Source organism: Amblyraja radiata, chromosome 32 (genome assembly GCF_010909765.2).
Source record: "Amblyraja radiata isolate CabotCenter1 chromosome 32, sAmbRad1.1.pri, whole genome shotgun sequence".
NCBI lineage: Eukaryota > Metazoa > Chordata > Chondrichthyes > Rajiformes > Rajidae > Amblyraja > Amblyraja radiata.
In genome coordinates this window covers 4,727,982-4,746,365 of record NC_045987.1, presented here as the reverse complement: position 1 = coordinate 4,746,365, position 18,384 = coordinate 4,727,982, and the positions used below count along the sequence as shown (strand labels likewise).

The 18,384-nt window shown below is 45.7% G+C and overlaps 1 protein-coding gene across 8 annotated transcripts in view; it reads right to left on the bottom strand.

Moving 5' to 3' along the window:
- astn2 (astrotactin 2) overlaps positions 1–18,384 on the bottom strand; it is an 823,694-nt gene that overhangs the window by 449,840 nt on the left and 355,470 nt on the right. For 7 of the 8 annotated variants that reach the window (XM_033048879.1, XM_033048880.1, XM_033048881.1 and 4 more), the window contains one exon: positions 10,205–10,355. In XM_033048879.1, the coding sequence (XP_032904770.1) occupies positions 10,205–10,355 (151 nt within the window). Of the gene's footprint in view, positions 1–1,148; positions 1,154–10,204; positions 10,356–18,384 lie in introns of those variants that run through there. The other variant, XM_033048886.1, reaches the window with a different exon arrangement.

The following is an 18,384-nucleotide window of genomic DNA, read 5'->3' as shown; positions in this document are numbered from 1 at the left end:
GATAATGTTAATGTGCGGGGATCGCTGGTCCTTACGGACTCGGTGGGCCGAAAGGCCTGTTTCCGCGCTGTATCTCTAAACTAAACTAAACCTGGCATTGCAGATGCTGAAATCTTGAGCATAAAGTGCTGGTGGAACTCAGCGGGTCAGGTAGCATTTTAAGTTTATTTTCAGTTTAGTTTAGTTTAGAGATACAGAACGGAAACAATCTCTTTGGCCAACCGGGTCAGCGCTGACCAGCGACCCCCGCACACTAACACTATCCTACACACTAGTGACAATTTCACCGAGATAATTAGCCTACAAACCTGTACGTCTGTGGAGTGTGGGAGGAAACCGGAGCTACCGGAGCAAACATACGCAGGTCACGGGGAGAACGTACAGACTCCATACAGACAGCACCCGTAGTCAGGATCGAACCCTGGTCTCTGGCGCTGGAAGGCAGCAACTCTACCGCTGCGCTAGCAGTGGAGGGAATGGAATGATGACCATTTGGAACAGGAAAAGGGTCCCGATCTTAAACAATTTCGCCTATTCATTTTCTCCGCAGATGTTGCTCAACCCGCTGAGTTACTCCAGAACTTTATCTTATGCTTTAGTTTCGTTTCCTTTGACTTTTCTGTACTTTAGCAGATTAAATGCAGGTTGTTGAATACCATTTCCTCGTGATGTGATTTTTGCAGGATTTATGAAAACCTTCTGCCATCTTTTCTCACATTAATGTTCATGTTCATAAGGGATAGGAGTAGAATTAGGCCATTCGGCCCCATCAAGCCTACTCCGCCATTCAATCATGGCTGATCTATCTCTCCCTCTCAACCCCACGCTCCTGCCTTCTCCCCGTAACCCCCAACTCACACTAACCAAGAACCTATCTATCTAAAGGCCTTACATATATCCATTGATGGCCTCCACAGCCTTCTGTGGCAAAGAATTCCACAGATTCACTGCCCCCTGACTAAATAAATTCCTCCTCATCTCCTTCCTGAAGGAACGTCTTTCAATTCGGAGGCTATGACCTGTGGACCTGGACTCTCCCACTTGTGGAAACATTCTCCCTATATCCCGTTGAAATTACTGATTTTTGCTGGGATGTGGTCCTATAAATCCAGGTAGCCCTCCTTGAGCCGATCAGGTGAAAGTATGACCTGGTGGAATCTTCCTCTTAGCAGGTGCTGCCACAAAGTATTTACTATTGTGAAAAGCAGGCTCCTTTTTGCCTTGCTTTTTAATTGCTCACATTATCAAATAATTATTTGTTGCAGACAACATTTGTTGTGAGATCCACCTTCAATGGACAAACCTTTATTTTGAAACCATGCCTCTGTTTCTAGCTCTCTCCACAATGGGAAAACATCACACTGTTAGTCACGAGACCCATCTGTATCAAAGGCACTGAACATCAAACCTATCTTCAATTCATCCATCGAAATAAGAATGAATAATTTAAATAACGTGGGGGTGTTTTTTGCACCTGAATATGTCCAGACTTTATGGCACAGTTTATCACACAGAGAGTGTCAGGTAATGGATAAACAAGCTATTCTTGTGAACACTGCCATTCATGCCCAGTGTATTGATCCAGGAATTACAAATGCCATTTGGAAAGAGAAACAAAATCTCTGCCTGGGAACTGAACACAAAAGAAAGGTTGCCAGCTCCAGGTATAAAGGCTGTGAAGCATTTCTTCTGAGAAAATGGATTTGTATGCACAGTGCACAGAGCCATGTGCAGACTCTAATCTTTCATCGAGTTTCTACCATTAATACAATCAATCACAGCTCAGCAAGTTTTGTTTTCAGACAGCTAATCTTGTACCATCAGCTCCTGTTAATAGGTTTCAAGCAATCTATAGGCACACAATGCATCTTTTTTGTCACGGTGAATCGCTGGATGCCATTCATTTGTTCTCTGGTTCTCTTAAAGGAAAGGCCACTGGAACCGTTGGCCCTCGCATCCAATTGTTTGGCTCGAGCAAAGGCGCTTGCAAACGCTCTCTTCCCAGAAGGTAGACGCAAAATGCTGGAGTAACTGGAGAAATGCTGAAGAGGGGTCTCGACCCGAAACGTCACCCATTCCTTCTCTCCAGAGATGCTGCCTGTCCCGCTGAGTTACTCCGGCATTTTGTGTCTACCTTCGGTTTAAATCAAAAAGGCTTACTCTGTAGACTCAAGGAACTGCAGAAGCTGGATTACAAAAAATAACACAAAGTACAAGAGTAACTCAGCGTATCTGGCAGCATCAGAACGTGGACAGGTGACTCTTTGGATTGGGACCTTTTTTCAGACTGCTTTAGCCTAAGGCAGAATCCTGACCTGAAACATCACCTACCCATGTTCTCCAGAGATGCTGCCTGACCTGTTGAGGTATTCCGGTACTTTGTGCGATTTAATGTTAACTCTGTTTTTTTATTCTCTACAGATGCTGCCGAACCCAATGGGTGTTTCCAAAATTCACTGTTTTTACTTCAGATTTCAGTACCTGCACTATTTTTTTGCCTTTCGAAATTGCATACGAATATTTACTATCTTAAAGATAAAGCATTGAGTCTTTACGAGATTTGGATAACTGAGTGAACTAATTCCAACTCAAATTAATCTTCCTTCGCTCCTATCTGGAACATGTGGAAAGTTTGCAATGGGGAAAAGTGTGGAAATGCAGAACAAGCAGTTATTTCTTCATGTGTAGGAAGGAACTGCAGATGCTGGTTTAAACTGAAGATAGACACAAAAAGCTGGAGCAGGACAGGCAGCATCTCTGGAGAGAAGGAATGGGTGACGATTCGGGAGGAAGGGTCTCGACCCAAAACGTCACCCGTTCCTTCTCTCTGTACCGCTGAGTTACTCCAGCTTTTTGTGTCTATCTTAAGTTGACCGGTTTTTGATTGAGAATTGAACAGCTGAGTATAAAGATTGCGGGACACATCTTGCACAAAGATATATGGAAAGATGAATATAACTGACAAATGTTACACCACAGGTGAAACAGTTTGATATAAGGGCGATGATATATGTGATGCATTGTGACACATCAAACAGTGGCTTCATGCCCAGAAGATGCAGACAATTTATGTTGGGTTTATGAACAATAGCCTGGAAGATTCAGCTATCTATAAATTAATCTCTTTTGATCACAATAAACAGGCAGTAATGTTTTGACACTCTTCACAAATGTAAGTTTCATTACCTTTGATGAAACCCAAGTATAGAAATGCAGAAAATGCCGCGATGCTGTTTTATAGCGTGTTTAGGACTACCAACCGAGATTAATCTACGTGCATGCACATTGTTCCCGAGAGCCTGTAGCTTTCTTGAAGACTCAAAAGTCGCAAATCGTCAGTCCTGCAATATATTGATTTAAGTTTAGTTCAGGGATAACGCACGGAAACAGGCCCTTCAGCCCATCGAGTCCGCGCCGATCAGTTTGTTCGCTCGGGTGTCAGATGACGTGTAGCCGGCTATTGGCTTCTGTCATGGTCCGACATGTTGACAGAATTGTTCGCCCAACGCGTCACAGAGAGCAATGTGTCGTCGTTTCCGGGGATCGCCACGAGGAGGCTTCTGTCATGATCCCGCGCCGACCAGTAATCCCCAAACACTAGTTCCATGCTGCACACACAGAGCCAATTAACCCACCAACCTGCACGGCGTTGGAGTGTGGGAGGAAACCGGAGCACCCGGAGAAAACCCACGCAGGTCACATAGAAAATAGGTGCAGGAGTAGGCCATTCGGCCCTTCGAGCCTGCACCGCCATTCAATATGATCATGGCTGATCATCCAACTCAGTATCCCATCCCTGCCTTCTCTCCATACCCCCTGATCCCTTTAGCCACAAGGGCCACATCTAACTCCCTTTTAAATATAGCCAATGAACTGGCCTCAACTACCTTCTGTGGCAGAGAATTCCACAGATTCACCACTCTGTGTAAAAAATGATTTTCTCATCTCGGTCCTAAAAGACTTCCCTCTTATCCTTAAACTGTGACCCCTAGTTCTGGACTTCCCCAACATCGGGAATAATCTTCCTGCATCTAGCCTGTCCAACCATTTAAGAATTTAACTAGTCACCGGGAGAACTCCGAACAGACAGCACTTGTCGTCAGGATAGAACCCGGGTCTCTGGCGCTGTGAGGCAGCAACTCTACCGCTGCGCCACCGTGCTGCCCTAGTATTACCCCGAGAAAATATAGGCTTTAATATGGTAGGTAGACACAAAATGTTGGAGTAACTCAGCGGGACAGGCAGCATCTCTGGAGAGAAGGAATGGGACACGTTTCGGGTCGAGACCCTTCTTGTCCTGCTGAGTGACTCTAGTATTTTGTGTCTACCTTAGATTTAAACCAGCATCTGCAGTTCTTTCCTATACACTAGGCTTTAATATGGATCTATGTTGGCACATTGTGTTTTTGATTTTCCTTCAATTGTACGGTGAATAATGTTATTGAGTATGGAATGGTGGTGTGCATAATTAAGTGGAGTATTATGGACTGTTCTGGCCTATTGATCCAGAGACATTAGTTAGGATCTCACCACAGCAGCTAGGCAATTTCAATTCTGGTAATTAAATACAGCTGGAATTGAAGCTGTAACAATGCTCGTGAAGCCACTGGGATGTCATTAAAACACAACCGGTTCACTAATGCATTTCAGGAAAGCAGATCTGCCATGGTTGTAGACTCTCCCACCACTGGAAACATCCTTCATCTGCCTCTCATCTGTGATGGTGGAATCTTCCTCGTAGCAGGTGCTGCTGCAATCCACCTCCCACATGCCACAGGCTTTATTTCAGTTTCGTTTTTTGAGATACGGGGAAACAGTCCCTTCGTCGCACCGACCAGTGATCCCCACGCACAAACCCGGTTGACCAACAATCTCTGCACGTGCACAGGGCGGCGTTCTGGCACAGCGGTAGAGTTGCTGCCTTACGGCGCTCTCAGTGCCGGAGACTAAGGTTCAATCCCGACCACGGGTGCTGCCTGTGTGGAGTCTGTACGTTCTCCCATGACCTGCGTGGGTTTTCTCCGAGATCTTCAGTTTCCTCCCACACTCCAAAGACGTACAGGTTTGTAGGTTAATGTGCTTGATATAAGTGTAAATTGTCCCTAGCGTGTGTAGGATAGTGTTGGCGTGTGGGGATCGTTGGTCGGTGCGGACTCGGTGGATCAGAGGGCCTGTTTCCGCGCTGTATCACTAAACTAAACTAACCTAACGCTATCCTACACTCGCCAGGGACAATTATACATTCATACCAAGCCAATTAACCTGCAAACCTGTACGTCTTTGGAGTGTGCGTGGAAAACCAAAGATCTCGGAGAAAACCCACGCAGGTCATGGGGAGAACGTAAAACTCCGTACAGACAGCACCGGTGGTCAGGATCAAACCCGGGTTCCTGTCACCGTAAGGCAGAAATCTACCATTGTGCCATGGTCACCGCTTTCTTCCCTCAAAACTAAAGGGCCTGTCCCACTTGGCGCGCAAAGGTTTAGTGCGGAACGAAATCCTGGAGCGCTGCGCAATACCGCGCGGAACTCCACACTCCTCCACGCCACTCCATGCGCCCGTCCCGCGTTACCCACACGCAACACACATGCTACCAGGTCACCTAAATAGCCCGCAAATGACGGCCAAGTGGGCAGGCCCTTAACATTGGACATGACAACTCGTGATATTTATGTCTACGAGATATTATTCAGCAGCACACATTGAACCATCTCTCCAGGAGCCCCATTAAGCAAGATGCATTCAGCATTCCATCAGAATTTATGACCCAGAAATAAAAGCATTTAGTGTGAATTTTGGAAGCATGTTATTGCAAAGGCAAGGATCCCATCGAGTGTTATCACACAGCAGAGATAATAATGATGCTTGGCTAAATATTAGAACGTTTCTTCATTTTGCCGTTGATCACAATATTCTTCGAGAATTGGATCAAATGAACAAAGCGCAAATTTAAAGAAAATTGAAGGGGACATGGAGGAAAAGTTTTAAAAAAGCAGAATTTTAGGAAGCTTGGATTAAAAAAAATCCTAGAAAATTTAAATTCATGAATAGATCTCACCAGAAATCTAAAATAAAGTAGTTTAGCTTATTGTCACATGTACCAAGGTAGAGTGAAAAGCCTTTGTTGCATAGCATACTGACTGGTCAGGAAAAAGACAATAGGTGATTACAAACGAGCTGTGTACAGTGTACAGATACATGATCAAGGGAATAACTTGAATAGCATTTAGTGTAAGGTTAAGTCCAGTAAAGTCAGGTCAAAGATAATCCCAGGGTCTTCAATAAGGCAAGTAAGGAGATGCAGAAATCAGTATTGTGGTATATTTTGCTATGGTAGCGTTATAGAGTTATAGATCCCGACTGCGGATGCTGTCTGTACAGAGTATGTACGTTTTTCCCATGGCCTGCGTGGGTTTTCTCCGAGATCTTCTGTCTCCTCCCACACGCCAAAGGCATACGGATTTGTAGGTAAAATTGTAAATTGTTCTTGGTGTGTGTAGGATAGTATTAGTGTACTGGTCGGCGCGGACTCGGTGGGCCGAAGGGCCTGTTTCCACGCTGCATCTCCAAACTAAACTAAACTAAAGAGAGATGACACTTTACTGACTCCAGTACAGATATGAAGCAATAGATGAAAACCATGTTCATAAAATTAATGTGATTTAATTGGCAATGACATCTGCTCAGCTCCTCATGTTTCCGTGCATGAAGCTATTCCCCCCCAAGGAACAATACCCTCGTTGCTGAATCAAATGTGACAGTGCTTTGCTGACATTAAAATAGCACACATGGAATATATCTTACCTCCTGAACAAACAAACGGCAAAGACAATTTTAATGCAATAACCATCATCTTTGATATGCCTTGAAATTTAGCAAAATCGAGAGAAAAACTGGCTTGAATTGTAGGACATGAAAGGAATGAGCAACTTGCTAGACATGTTCATAAGCTCTAGGAGCAGAATTAGGCCAATTGGCCCATCAAGTCTACCCCGCCATACAATCGATCTTTTCCTCCTAACCCCATTCTCCTGCCTTCTCCCACTAATCAAGAACCTGTCAATCTCCGCCTTAAAAATCCATTGACTTGGCCTCCACAGCCTTCTGTTGCAATGAATTCCACAAGTTCACCACCCTCTGACTAAAGAAATTCCTTCTTATCTCCTTTCGAAAGGTACGTCCTTTTATTCTGAGGCTGTGGCCTCTGGTCCCAGATTCTCCCACTAGTGGAAACATCCTCTCCACATTCATTCCAACCAGGCCTTTCACTATTCGGTAAGTTTCAACGAGGTTTCTCCCATCGTCCTTCTAAACTCCTTCACGACATGCCTGTCTTGTCTGAAAGCATTGCAATTAAGTCAGCTGATTCTCACGTTCATCAATGGTCGTGGCTACAGCAGTCTGCTGTTTGACCGGAACTATTCTCTTGCTTGCCGCCAATTCTGAATTTCAATACCACTGCGTCTTATGCCTTTTGCTTCACAACACGATAGAAATTCTCAAAGACCCTTCCGCAGAGTTCCTGTTGCCACCATATGTTACCGATAGGGTGCTAATTTTCAGAACCCGATTAGTATCTGCATGTTCAAGAAGGGACTGCAGATGCTGGAAAATCAAAGGTAGACAAAAGTGCTGGAGAAATTCAGCGGGTGCAGCAGCATCTATGGAGCGAAGGAAATAGGCAACGTTTCGGGCCGAAACCCTTTTTCAGACTGATGTAGGGTTGGGGGGCGGGAAGAAGAAAGGAAGAGGAGGAGCCACAGGGCTGAGGGAGAGCTGAGAAGGGGAGGAGACAGCAGGCGCTACTGGAAATTGGAGAAGTCAATGTTCAAGCTGCTGGGGTGCAGACTGCCCAAGCGGAATATGAGGTGCTGCTCCTCCAGTTTCCGGTGGTCCTCACTCTGGCCATGGAGGAGGCCCAGGACAGAAAGGTGGGATTCGGAATGGGAGGGGGAGTTGCAGTGCTGAGCCACCGGGAGATCAGGTTGGTTAATGCGGACCGAGCGGAGGTGTTCGGCGAAGCGATCGCCAAGCCTACCCTTGGTCTCACCGATGTAGATCAGCTGACATCTAGAGCAGCGGATGCAATAGATAAGGTTGGAGGAGGTGCAGGTGAACCTCTGTCGCACCTGGAACGACTTCTTGGGTCCTTGAATGGATTCAAATTTCCAAATCATAAAAGATGTGTCCCGACCTGAAACACACCTATCCATGTTCTCAAGGGATGCTGCCTGATGCAGATGTTGTGCAGATGTTGGTTTATAAAAGAAGACACAAAATGCTGGAGTAAATCAGCGGGTCAGGAAACATTTCTGGAGGACAGGCAAAGGTGATGCGTTGGGTCATTACCTACCTTCCTTCCTGCTTTCTCCATCCCCATACTATAATCAGTCTGAAGAAGGGTCCTGACCTGAAACGTCGCCTATCCATGTTCTCCAGAGATGTGTAGGAAGAAACTGAAGATGCTGGTTTACAAAGTAGATAGGTGCAAAATGCTGGTGACATGCCTCAATGACTATCGACCAGTGGCACTAACGCCGGTGGTGATGAAGTGCTTTGAGAGGTTGATCATGGAGCAAATCAACTCCTACATCGACAAAAACCTGGACCCACTGCAGTTCGCGTACCGCCACAACAGATCAACGGTGGATGCGATCTCGCTGGCCCTCCACTCCGCACTGGACCACTTGGACAACAAAAACTCATATGTCAGGATGTTATTCATTGATTACAGCTCGGCATTTAACACAATCATCCCCTCCAAACTGGTTACCAAACTCGCAGAACTGGGTCTCTGCGCATCCCTCTGCAACTGGATCCTCGACTTCCTCGTCCACAGACCACAGTCTGTTCGTATTGGTGGAAATGTGTCAGCCTCAATAACAATCAGCACGGGAGCACCTCAAGGCTGCGTGCTCAGCCCCCTGCTGTACTCACTCTATACCCATGACTGCGTAGCGAACCACAGTGCGAACTCCATCATCAAGTTCGCTGACGACACCACTATTGTGGGGCGTATCACTGATGGGGATGAGTCAGAGTACAGAAGAGAGATCGAGCAACTGTCCATATGGTGCCAGCGCAATAACCTGGCCCTCAACACCAGCAAAACCAAGGAACTGATTGTGGACTTTGGAAGGAGTAGGAGGGGGACCCACAGCCCCATTTATATCAACGGGTCGATGGTTGAAAGGGTCAAGAGCTTCAAATTCCTGGGCGTGCACATCTCTGAAGATCTTTCCTGGTCCGAGAACACTAATGCAATCATCAAAAAAGCACATCAGCGCCTCTACTTCCTGAGAAGATTACGGAGAGTCGGATTGTCAAGGAAGACTCTCTCTAACTTCTACAGGTGCACAGTCGAGAGCATGCTGACCGGTTGCATCGTGGCTTGGTTCGGCAATTTGAGCGCCCTGGAAAGGAAAAGACTACAAAAAGTAGTAAACACTGCCCAGTCCATCATCGGCTCTGACCTTCCTTCCATCGAGGGGATCTATCGCAGTCGCTGCCTCAAAAAGGCTGGCAGTATCATGAAAGACCCACACCATCCTGGCCACACACTCATCTCCCTGCTACCTTCAGGTAGAAGGTACAGGAGCCTGAAGACTGCAACAACCAGGTTCAGGAATAGTTACTTCCCCTCAGCCATCAGGCTATTAAACCTGGCTCGGACAAAACTCTGATTATTACCAACCACTTTCTGTTATTTGCACTATCAGTTTATTTATTCATGTGTGTATATATTTATATCATGGTATATGGACACATTTATCTGTTTTGTAGTAAATGCCTACTATTTTCTGTGTGCTTAAGCAAAGCAAGAATTTCATTGTCCTATACAGGGACACATGACAATAAACTAACTTGAACTTGAACTTGAACTAACTCAGAGGGACCGGCAGCATCTCTGGAGAGAAGAAATGGGCAACGTTTTGGGAGTAGCCTGTCTGAAGAAGGATTCCGACCCGAAATGTCACCTATTCCGTTTCTCCAGAGATGCTGCCTAGCCCACTATGCCACTGTGACGCCCTTGAGCTTGCAATTGAAGCACCACAGTCTTTACACCATTACCAAGAACTCAATTTTAATCGGTCAGGTAATATTTTTGGGGGTACTCTATAGATATGCAGTTCCATTCAGCGACACCACTCTCTGCACAATATGCATTTTGCACAATGCTGGTATTGAGGAGTTGGAACGTACCACACATCCGGTGGAATCGACCTTCCGATCCGTCACGCAGCGGTAATTTCTGGTGCAGCCTCCATTTTCCCTGGAACAGTCGCGCACAGGACCAAACGAGGACAAGAGGTCATCGGGGGTCTCAAAATACGTGGACCTCATGGATTCCTCCCTGAAAAGACAAATCAAAACGTTAGGGGAAAGTCGAACTCCGAATTGACCTTGAAGATAGACACAAAATGCTGGAGTAACTCAGCGGGACAGGCAGCATCTCTGGAGGGAAGGAATGGGTGACGTTTCGGGTCGAGACGCTTCTTCAGACCAGAGTAAATGTCTGAGCTGCGAGAATTGACCACTGCACCAGCTGATCATCTGATTTTTGATGCAAGGCATGACCATTCCTTGATACTATATAAATCTTCCGCAGTCTCAAAAATACTCACTACTTGCTCCATTTTGATACGTGCCCTACCATATAACATATAACAATTACAGCACGGAAACAGGCCATCTCGACCCTTCTAGTCCGTGCCGATCAGACGTTGTTTGTTGTTCTACGCACAGTCAACCAAGTGACTCCCAACATTAGAGTATAGAGACAAAACGCTGGAGTAACTCTGCGGGACAGGCAGCATCTCTGGAGAGAAGGAATGGGTGACGTTTCGGGTCGAGACCCTTCTTCGGTTTAAACCAGCATCTGCAGTTCCTTCCTAGTCTGAAGAAGGGTCTCGACCCGAAACGTCATCCATTCCTTCTCTCCAGAGATACTGCCTGTCCTGCTGAGTTACTCCAGTGTTTTGTGTCTACCTTCGATTTAAACCAGCATCTGAAGTTCCTTCACACAGATCAAAGCGGATGCTGACAAGGAAATGTAGAATGGTTCATTGTTAGCTGAGGGGAAGTTGACAAAGCAGCATAAAATCAGTAATATTGAATCAGGAGGTTAGTACAACTAGTTGGAGAACAAGGGTGGGGAAGGGGCGGAGATAGATTGACCTTAACAGCGACTAAGCTAAGAAGAAAGATTTTAATGTTACAAACTGTCTAATTCTTCGGAGACTGCCAGTCCAAATTAGACCTTTAAACATCATCGCTACTCATGTGCAAATTTAAATTCAGCTAACTCCTTAGGGTATAGGTTTGTTCAAAATTGACTGCCCTTGGTATTTTTATGAAGCCCAATCTCTTTCCGTTGACGTGCTTCAACAGAACTCTAAAACCGTTCGAAAGAAAATGAAACGCTAATAAAATACCAGTCACACTATGTGGTCCGATGAATTTGCAATGAACGTGGACAAAAACCCATTAAGTGTTCATAAAGTTGGATCATATATCACCATGGATGGAGGTTTGTTAAAGTACAGGAGACAGGTTGGAGGAATGATTGAAGACACGGCTTGTGATTTGGGCAGCGTGGTGGCGCAGCGGTAGAGTTGCTGCCTTACAGCGCCTACTGCGCCAGAGACCTGGGTTCGATCCTGGCTACAGGTGCTTACCTGTACTGCATTTGAACATAGAAACATAGAAAATAGGTGCAGGAGTAGGCCATTTGGCCCTTCGAGCCTGCACCGCCATTCAATATGATCATGGCTGATCATCCAACTCAGTATCCTGTACCTGCCTTCTCTCCATACCCCCTGATCCCTTTAGCCACAAGGGCCACATCTAACTCCCTCTTAAATATAGCCAATGAACTGGCCTCAACTACATTCTGTGGCAGAGAATTCCAGAGATTCACCACTCTCTGTGACAAATGTTTTTCTCATCTCAGTCCTAAAAGATTTCCCCCTTATCCTTAAACTGTGACCCCTTGTTCTGGACTTCCCCAACATCGGGAACAATCTTCCTGCATCTAGCCTGTCCAACCCCTTAAGAATTTTGTAAGTTTCTATAAGATCCCCCCACAATCTTCTAAATTCTAGTGAGTAACGTTCTCCCCGTGACCTGCGTGGGTTTTCTCCAAGAACTTCAGTTTTCTCCCACACTCCAAAGACGTACGGGTCTTTAGGTTAATTGGCTTGGTATCAATGTAAAAAAAAAATTGTCCCCAACGCATGATAGCGTTAATGTGCGGGGATCGCTGGTCGATGTGGACTCGGTGGGCTGAAGGGACAGTTTCTGCGCCGTATCTCAAAATTAAACTAAACACGGGGAACTGCAGATGCTGGAATTTTAATTAAAACACAATGTGCTGGAGGAACTCAGCTGGCCAGGCGGACTCTGACTGAGGGAATGCAGAATGGACTGACAAAGTTCTGGGTCCAAATGGCCTCCTCCTGCACCTGCTTTCTATGTTTCTATTTTTCTAATCCAAGTCTATCCAACCTGTCCATGTAGCTGAAACCCTCTAATCCAGGCGGCATTGTGGTGAACCTCCTCTGCACCCTCTCCAAAGCCACCATATCTATGTGGTTATGTACATCCTCTCCACCAGTAAGCTGTAGATTTCACTGTACTCGTAGTCTGATTAAAAACACAGCATCATTTGCCAGTGATTAGTAAAATAATGGTTTGAAGAATTAATATGGTAACCCCAGTAACACGACACGATACAGGAATTTATCGGGATGGCAGGTTGAACAATTTACTTACCGCAGTGCAATAAGGGCCAAAGTTGTGTCCTCTGTTTAATTCATATAATTAAACAGGGTCCAGACAGCAACTAGAAACAGGTTCAAATGGCACACATAACAGCTTGATTAAATAATGCTGCAATAGTCCTTGTGAGATTAGCTTTTTAAAATATTGCTTCACATCTCCGCCAGGTTAATTAACTCTGCCTGCACAAGTGCACCACAATTCAAACTTTCTCAACACAATAGCAACTCCCAGAGCCGCTTCTGTGGAGTTGTTCCTGTTGTCAGGACGTGTTACCTGTAAGCATGCACATTTTCACAACTTGGTCAGTATCAGAATGGATCGGTGGCAACATGTGGAAACAAGGAACTGCAGATTATTTCATTCGTCATTCATCATCGTTGAAGACGTTAGCGACGCAGTGGCGCTGGTTTCCGACGGTAACGGTGACGGACGCACCACGCAGCTCTGTCCTCCAGTTCCTGCGGACTTCCGCCGCTGGAAGTCTAGGATTTTGGAGTGTGTGTGTGTTCTTTATCATAATTCCTTACAATGCTGTGTACGACAGTGATCGCAACTTCTACTGAAGTGTGGATGGCCGTTGGCTCGCTAGGAGCTCATCCGCCCTTTAGTCCTGCTGGGGGTCCACAGCCCCCTCCTCACCTGGCAAACCAGGTGGGGAAGACGGTTTAGTTGCCGACTATCCAACCATGGAGCAGCTAGCACGGGATTACATGGTAAACGTGGCGGGGGGGGGGGGGGGAGGGGGACTCCCCCCGACCTGACTGAAGAATAGAACTGCAGATTAGACATTAGAGATACAGCGTGGAAACAGGTACTTTGGCCCACCGAGTCTGCGCTGACCAGCGATCACCCCGTACACTTGCGCTATCCTACAATACTAGGGACAATTTACGATTTTACTGAAGCCAATTAGCCTACAGACCTATGACGACAGGTGCTGTCTGTACGGTGTTTGCACGTTCTCCCCATGACCTGGGTGGGTTTTCTCCAAGATCTTCGGTTTCCTCCCACACTCCAAAGACGTACAGGTTTGTAAGTTAACTGGCTTGATGTGAGCGTCCCTGCGTGTATAGGATAGTGTTAATGTGCGGGGATCGCAGGTCGTTGCCGACTCGGTGGGCCGAAGGGCTTGTATCCACGCCATATCTCTAAACTAAACTAAAATATCGTAGACTTTGAACGGCTGGTTTTGCTTTCCTCAAACAAATTAGAAGATTCTGTCAGGATTGTTGGTTGACTGCTTGCTCAACAAATAAGACATGAAATAGATGAGATAAAACCTGCCCAGGACTGAAGCACTAATGCATTAAATTTTGATCATTAATATAATATGCTCTTCCCTTCAAACTTTCAAGAGGTCTTGTCCAACCAGGCGTAGCTTTCTATGAAAATGACAGATGTCACAGAATGACAACACAATCTCTTTTGAAAACGGTAAACACACAATCGTATTCTTATTATAAAAAAACATCTTTACTTTCATTGGTAAGTGCCTGCAACCCATCAGCTTTGAAACACCTTCCTTGACAGTTCTTACAGCATGCATTGATTTTTGTTCTGATGAGCAAAAAGACTTCCGAAACATCAATCTTCAGAGAACCGCATCGAAGATCAAAGTATATTGTGGAACAATTATTAATGGAGCTGACTGCCACTATATAACATTTGGTTAAGTTCAGAATTTAGGTGCAGAATGAGGCCATTCGGCCCATCAAGCCTACTCCGCCATTCAATCATGGCTGATCTATCTCTCCCTCCTAACCCCATTCTCCCCCCAAAACACTTGACACCCGTACTAATCAAGAATCTGCCAATCTCCGCCTTAAAAATATCCATTAATTTTTATTGCAATGTCCAACTTAGCAGGTAAATATGATCTTGGTTCTTGGTTCTTGGTTTCTTGGTCCTCCAAAATATTCCAAATGGAATTTAAACTGGAGGTGGTGGAGGGAGGGCTTAAGCCAGAAAGGGTTATTGGGAAGAAAGAGCTACTTTAAATTTAGTTGCATCTGGTTGGGTAACTATAGTAGGGTGGAGATTATTCCATGCTTTAATTGTGCGGGGGAAGACGAACTGGCTGTGGCCAATTGATCAAAATGCAGCATATATTCGTGACTTTTGCGTACATTTATAGAAACATACAAACTCAGAAAATAGGTGCAGGGGTAGGCCATTTGGCCCTTCGAGCTATTCGTGGCTGATCATATCCAGAATCAGAACCCTGTTCCCACTTTCTCCCCATATGCATTGATTACATTAGCCCTAAGAGCTACAGTATATCTAACTCTCTCTTGAATACATCCAGTGAATTGGCCTCCACTGCCTTTTGTGGCAGAGAATTCCACAGATTCACAATTGTCTGGGTGAAAATGTTTTTCTTCATTTCAGTTCTAAATGGCCTACCCCTTATTCTTAAACCATGACCCCTGGTTCTGGACTCCCCCCCAACATCAGGAACATCAGAACCCGAAACGTTGCCTATTTCCTTCACTCCATAGATGCTGCCTCACCCGCTGAGTTTCTCCAGCATTTTTGTCTACCTTCGATTTTCCAGCATCCGCAGTTCCTTCTCAAACATCGGGAACATTTTTTCCTGCGTCTAGTCTGTCCAATCCCTTAAGAATTTTATATGTTTCTATAAGTTAATTAACTCTGCCTGCACAAGTTCCCCTCTCATCCTCTAAATTCCATGGACTATAAGCCTAGTCGATCCATTCTTTATCTTTTTCTCAGACAGACCCTGGGGTTGAGGACATCTTGCTTCTCTTGTGAGCAAGTGCGCATTTATTTGGTGGACCAGTTGTAAACCGTAGCCTGATTGCATTCACAGTTTTGCGGCTTGCTTTTATGGTGGCACAGCTGGCAGAGCCACTGCCTCATGGCACCAGACTGCCAGGTTCAATCCTGACCTCGGGTGCTGTCTGTGCGGAGTTTGCACTTTCTGCCTGTTACCCTTTGGGCTCCTCCGGAAGCTGTAGTTTTGTTATTTACTTTAGTTAATGTCACGTGTACAGTGACAAGCTCTGGTTGCGTGCTGAGCAGTCAGCAGAAAGACTAAACATGCATACAATCGAGCCAACCACAGTGTACAGATACAGGATAAAGTCCAGTATGGTCTGATTAAAGCAGTCTGAGTGCATCCAATGAGGGAGCTAGTAACACAGGACCCCTCTCTAGTTGTTGTTAGGGTGAGTCGATTGCCTGATAACAGCTGTGAAGCAGCTGAGCTTGAATCTGGTTTTGTGCGTTTCCACACTTCTGTACCTCTTGCCTGACGGGAAAGGGGAGAAGAGGGTGTGACTGGGGTGAGACTCTTCCTTGGTCACTCCCTCTTCTCCCTACCCACAAATCAAAGATGTGTGGGTTTGTTGGTTAATTGCCCTTGGTAAGATTGTCCCTAGTGTGCAGGGAGTGGATAACATAGACCTCATGAGAATGGGTGAACAATGGCTGGTGTGGACACATTGGGCCGAAGTATGCTGTATCTCTCAAAAACAATCCAGTTGAATTCATTTGGCCCGTCTGGATGATTTAGAGATTTTTTGATAGACTTTAGAGACACAGCACGCAAACAAGCCCTTCAGCCCACCGAGTCTGCACCGACCAGCGATCCCCCGCACACTACACCTATCCTACAGCACCTCATATTCCGCCTGGGTTGCTTGCGTCCGGATGGCATGAACGTTGCAGCACCTCATATTCCGCCTGGGTTGCTTGTGTCCGGATGGCATGAACGTTGAATTCTCCCAGTTTTACTAGCCCTTGCTGTCTCCTCCCCTTCCTTCACCCTCGAGCTGTCTCCTCCCATCCCCCCGCCCTCGGGCTCCTCCTCCTCCCTTTTTCGTTCCTTCTCCCCCCCACCCCCCATCAGTCTGAAGAAGGGTTTCGGCCCGAAACGTCGCCTATTTCCTTCGCTCCATAGATGCTGCTACACCCGCTGAGTTTCCCCAGCATTTTTGTGTACCTTCGATCTTCCAGCATCTGCAGTTCCTTCTTGAACACCTATCCTACACACTGGGAACAATTTTCAACTTTACCGAAGGCAATTCACCTACAAACCTGTACGTCTTTGGAGTGTGGGGGGAAACCCAAGCACCCGGAGAAAACCCACGCAGGTCACGGGGAGAACGTGCAAACTCCGTACAGACAGCACCCATAGTCAGGATCGAACCCGGGTCTCGGATAAAAGCTTTTCGCTGTACACGAACAATAATTTAAATGTGCCTAGGTACATATGACAATGAAATACAATTGAATCATTGAAAAATCAGTGCGTGTATTATTTTGGATTGGATAGGTAATGGTTACTTAGTATTCAGCCCGGGCAAATCAGACTTGTGAGAAGACAGCTGGGGCAAACACTGCTGAGACTGAAATCCCTCATATTCCTCTGGAAGGATGAGTAAGCATCGAGCACCATGAATAAGAATTTGAAAAACAGCGGCAGAAAAACAAAATCGAGGCTGCACGGCACTATTTTATAGCGGAACTCCTCGTCACACGCCTTCGCAATTTCTCATCCATCCGACAAGTGACACAACTATTTCTTGAGCTTTTCATTTTGGAAGTTGCGAGTCTGTGGAATTCTCTGCCTCAGAGGACGGTGGAGGCCGGTTCTCTGGATACTTTCAAGAGAGAGCTAGATAGGGCTCTTAAAGATAGCGGAGTCAGGAGATATGGGGAGAAGGCAGGAATGGGGTGCTGATTGGGGATGATCAGCCATGATCACATTGGATGGCGGTGCTGGCTCGAAGGGCCGAATGGCCTACTCCTGCACCTATTGTCTATTATCTATTGAAGTAAACTTCAAAATTCCCCAGGTTTTCATTTCTCTTTTTTGAAACTCAACAAAATAAAAATGCTATTTCTGTAACTATTGAACACCTTTGATGGCAGCAGGCCTCCACTTGCTGGAGTTTAGAAAGAAGAGGGGGGAACCTCATTGAAACCTGCCGAATAGTGGAAGGTCTGGATAGAGTGAATATGGAGAGGATGCTTCCACCAGTGGGAAAGTCTAGGACCCGAGGTCGTAACCTCAGAATTAAAGGGAGTTTCTTTAGGAACAAGATAAGGAGGAGAGTGGTGTATTTGTGGAATTCATTGCCACAGAAGGCTGTGGAGGCCATCAATGGATAATTTATTAGGCAGAGATAGATAGATTCTTGATTGGTACGGGTGTCAGGGATCAAGTGGAGAAGGCAGGAGAATGGGGTTAAGAGGGAAAGATAGATCAGCCATGATTGAATGGCGGAGTAGACTTGGGCCAAATGGACGAATTCTGTTCCTATCATGAACTTATGAACTTATCTTTCATGTGATCTCTTTAACAAAATATAGTGGTTTGCTCTTTTTCAGGATACAGTTTAATGGTTTAGATTTTGGACTTGAACAGTAAAAATAATTCTCATGCCATTGTATCAGATATCTCTCCCTGCTATTTAAACATCTATCGTGATGCTAAATACCGCTGGTAAAAATACAGGGCTGGGAATTTGCAACAAATATGTCAAGCATTTTGACCTTGATGCCACCAAAGTTGTTTGTCTCTTGACAGGAGGCTTGAAAGCTGCAATAGATACTCCAAGAGCCAAATAATTTTC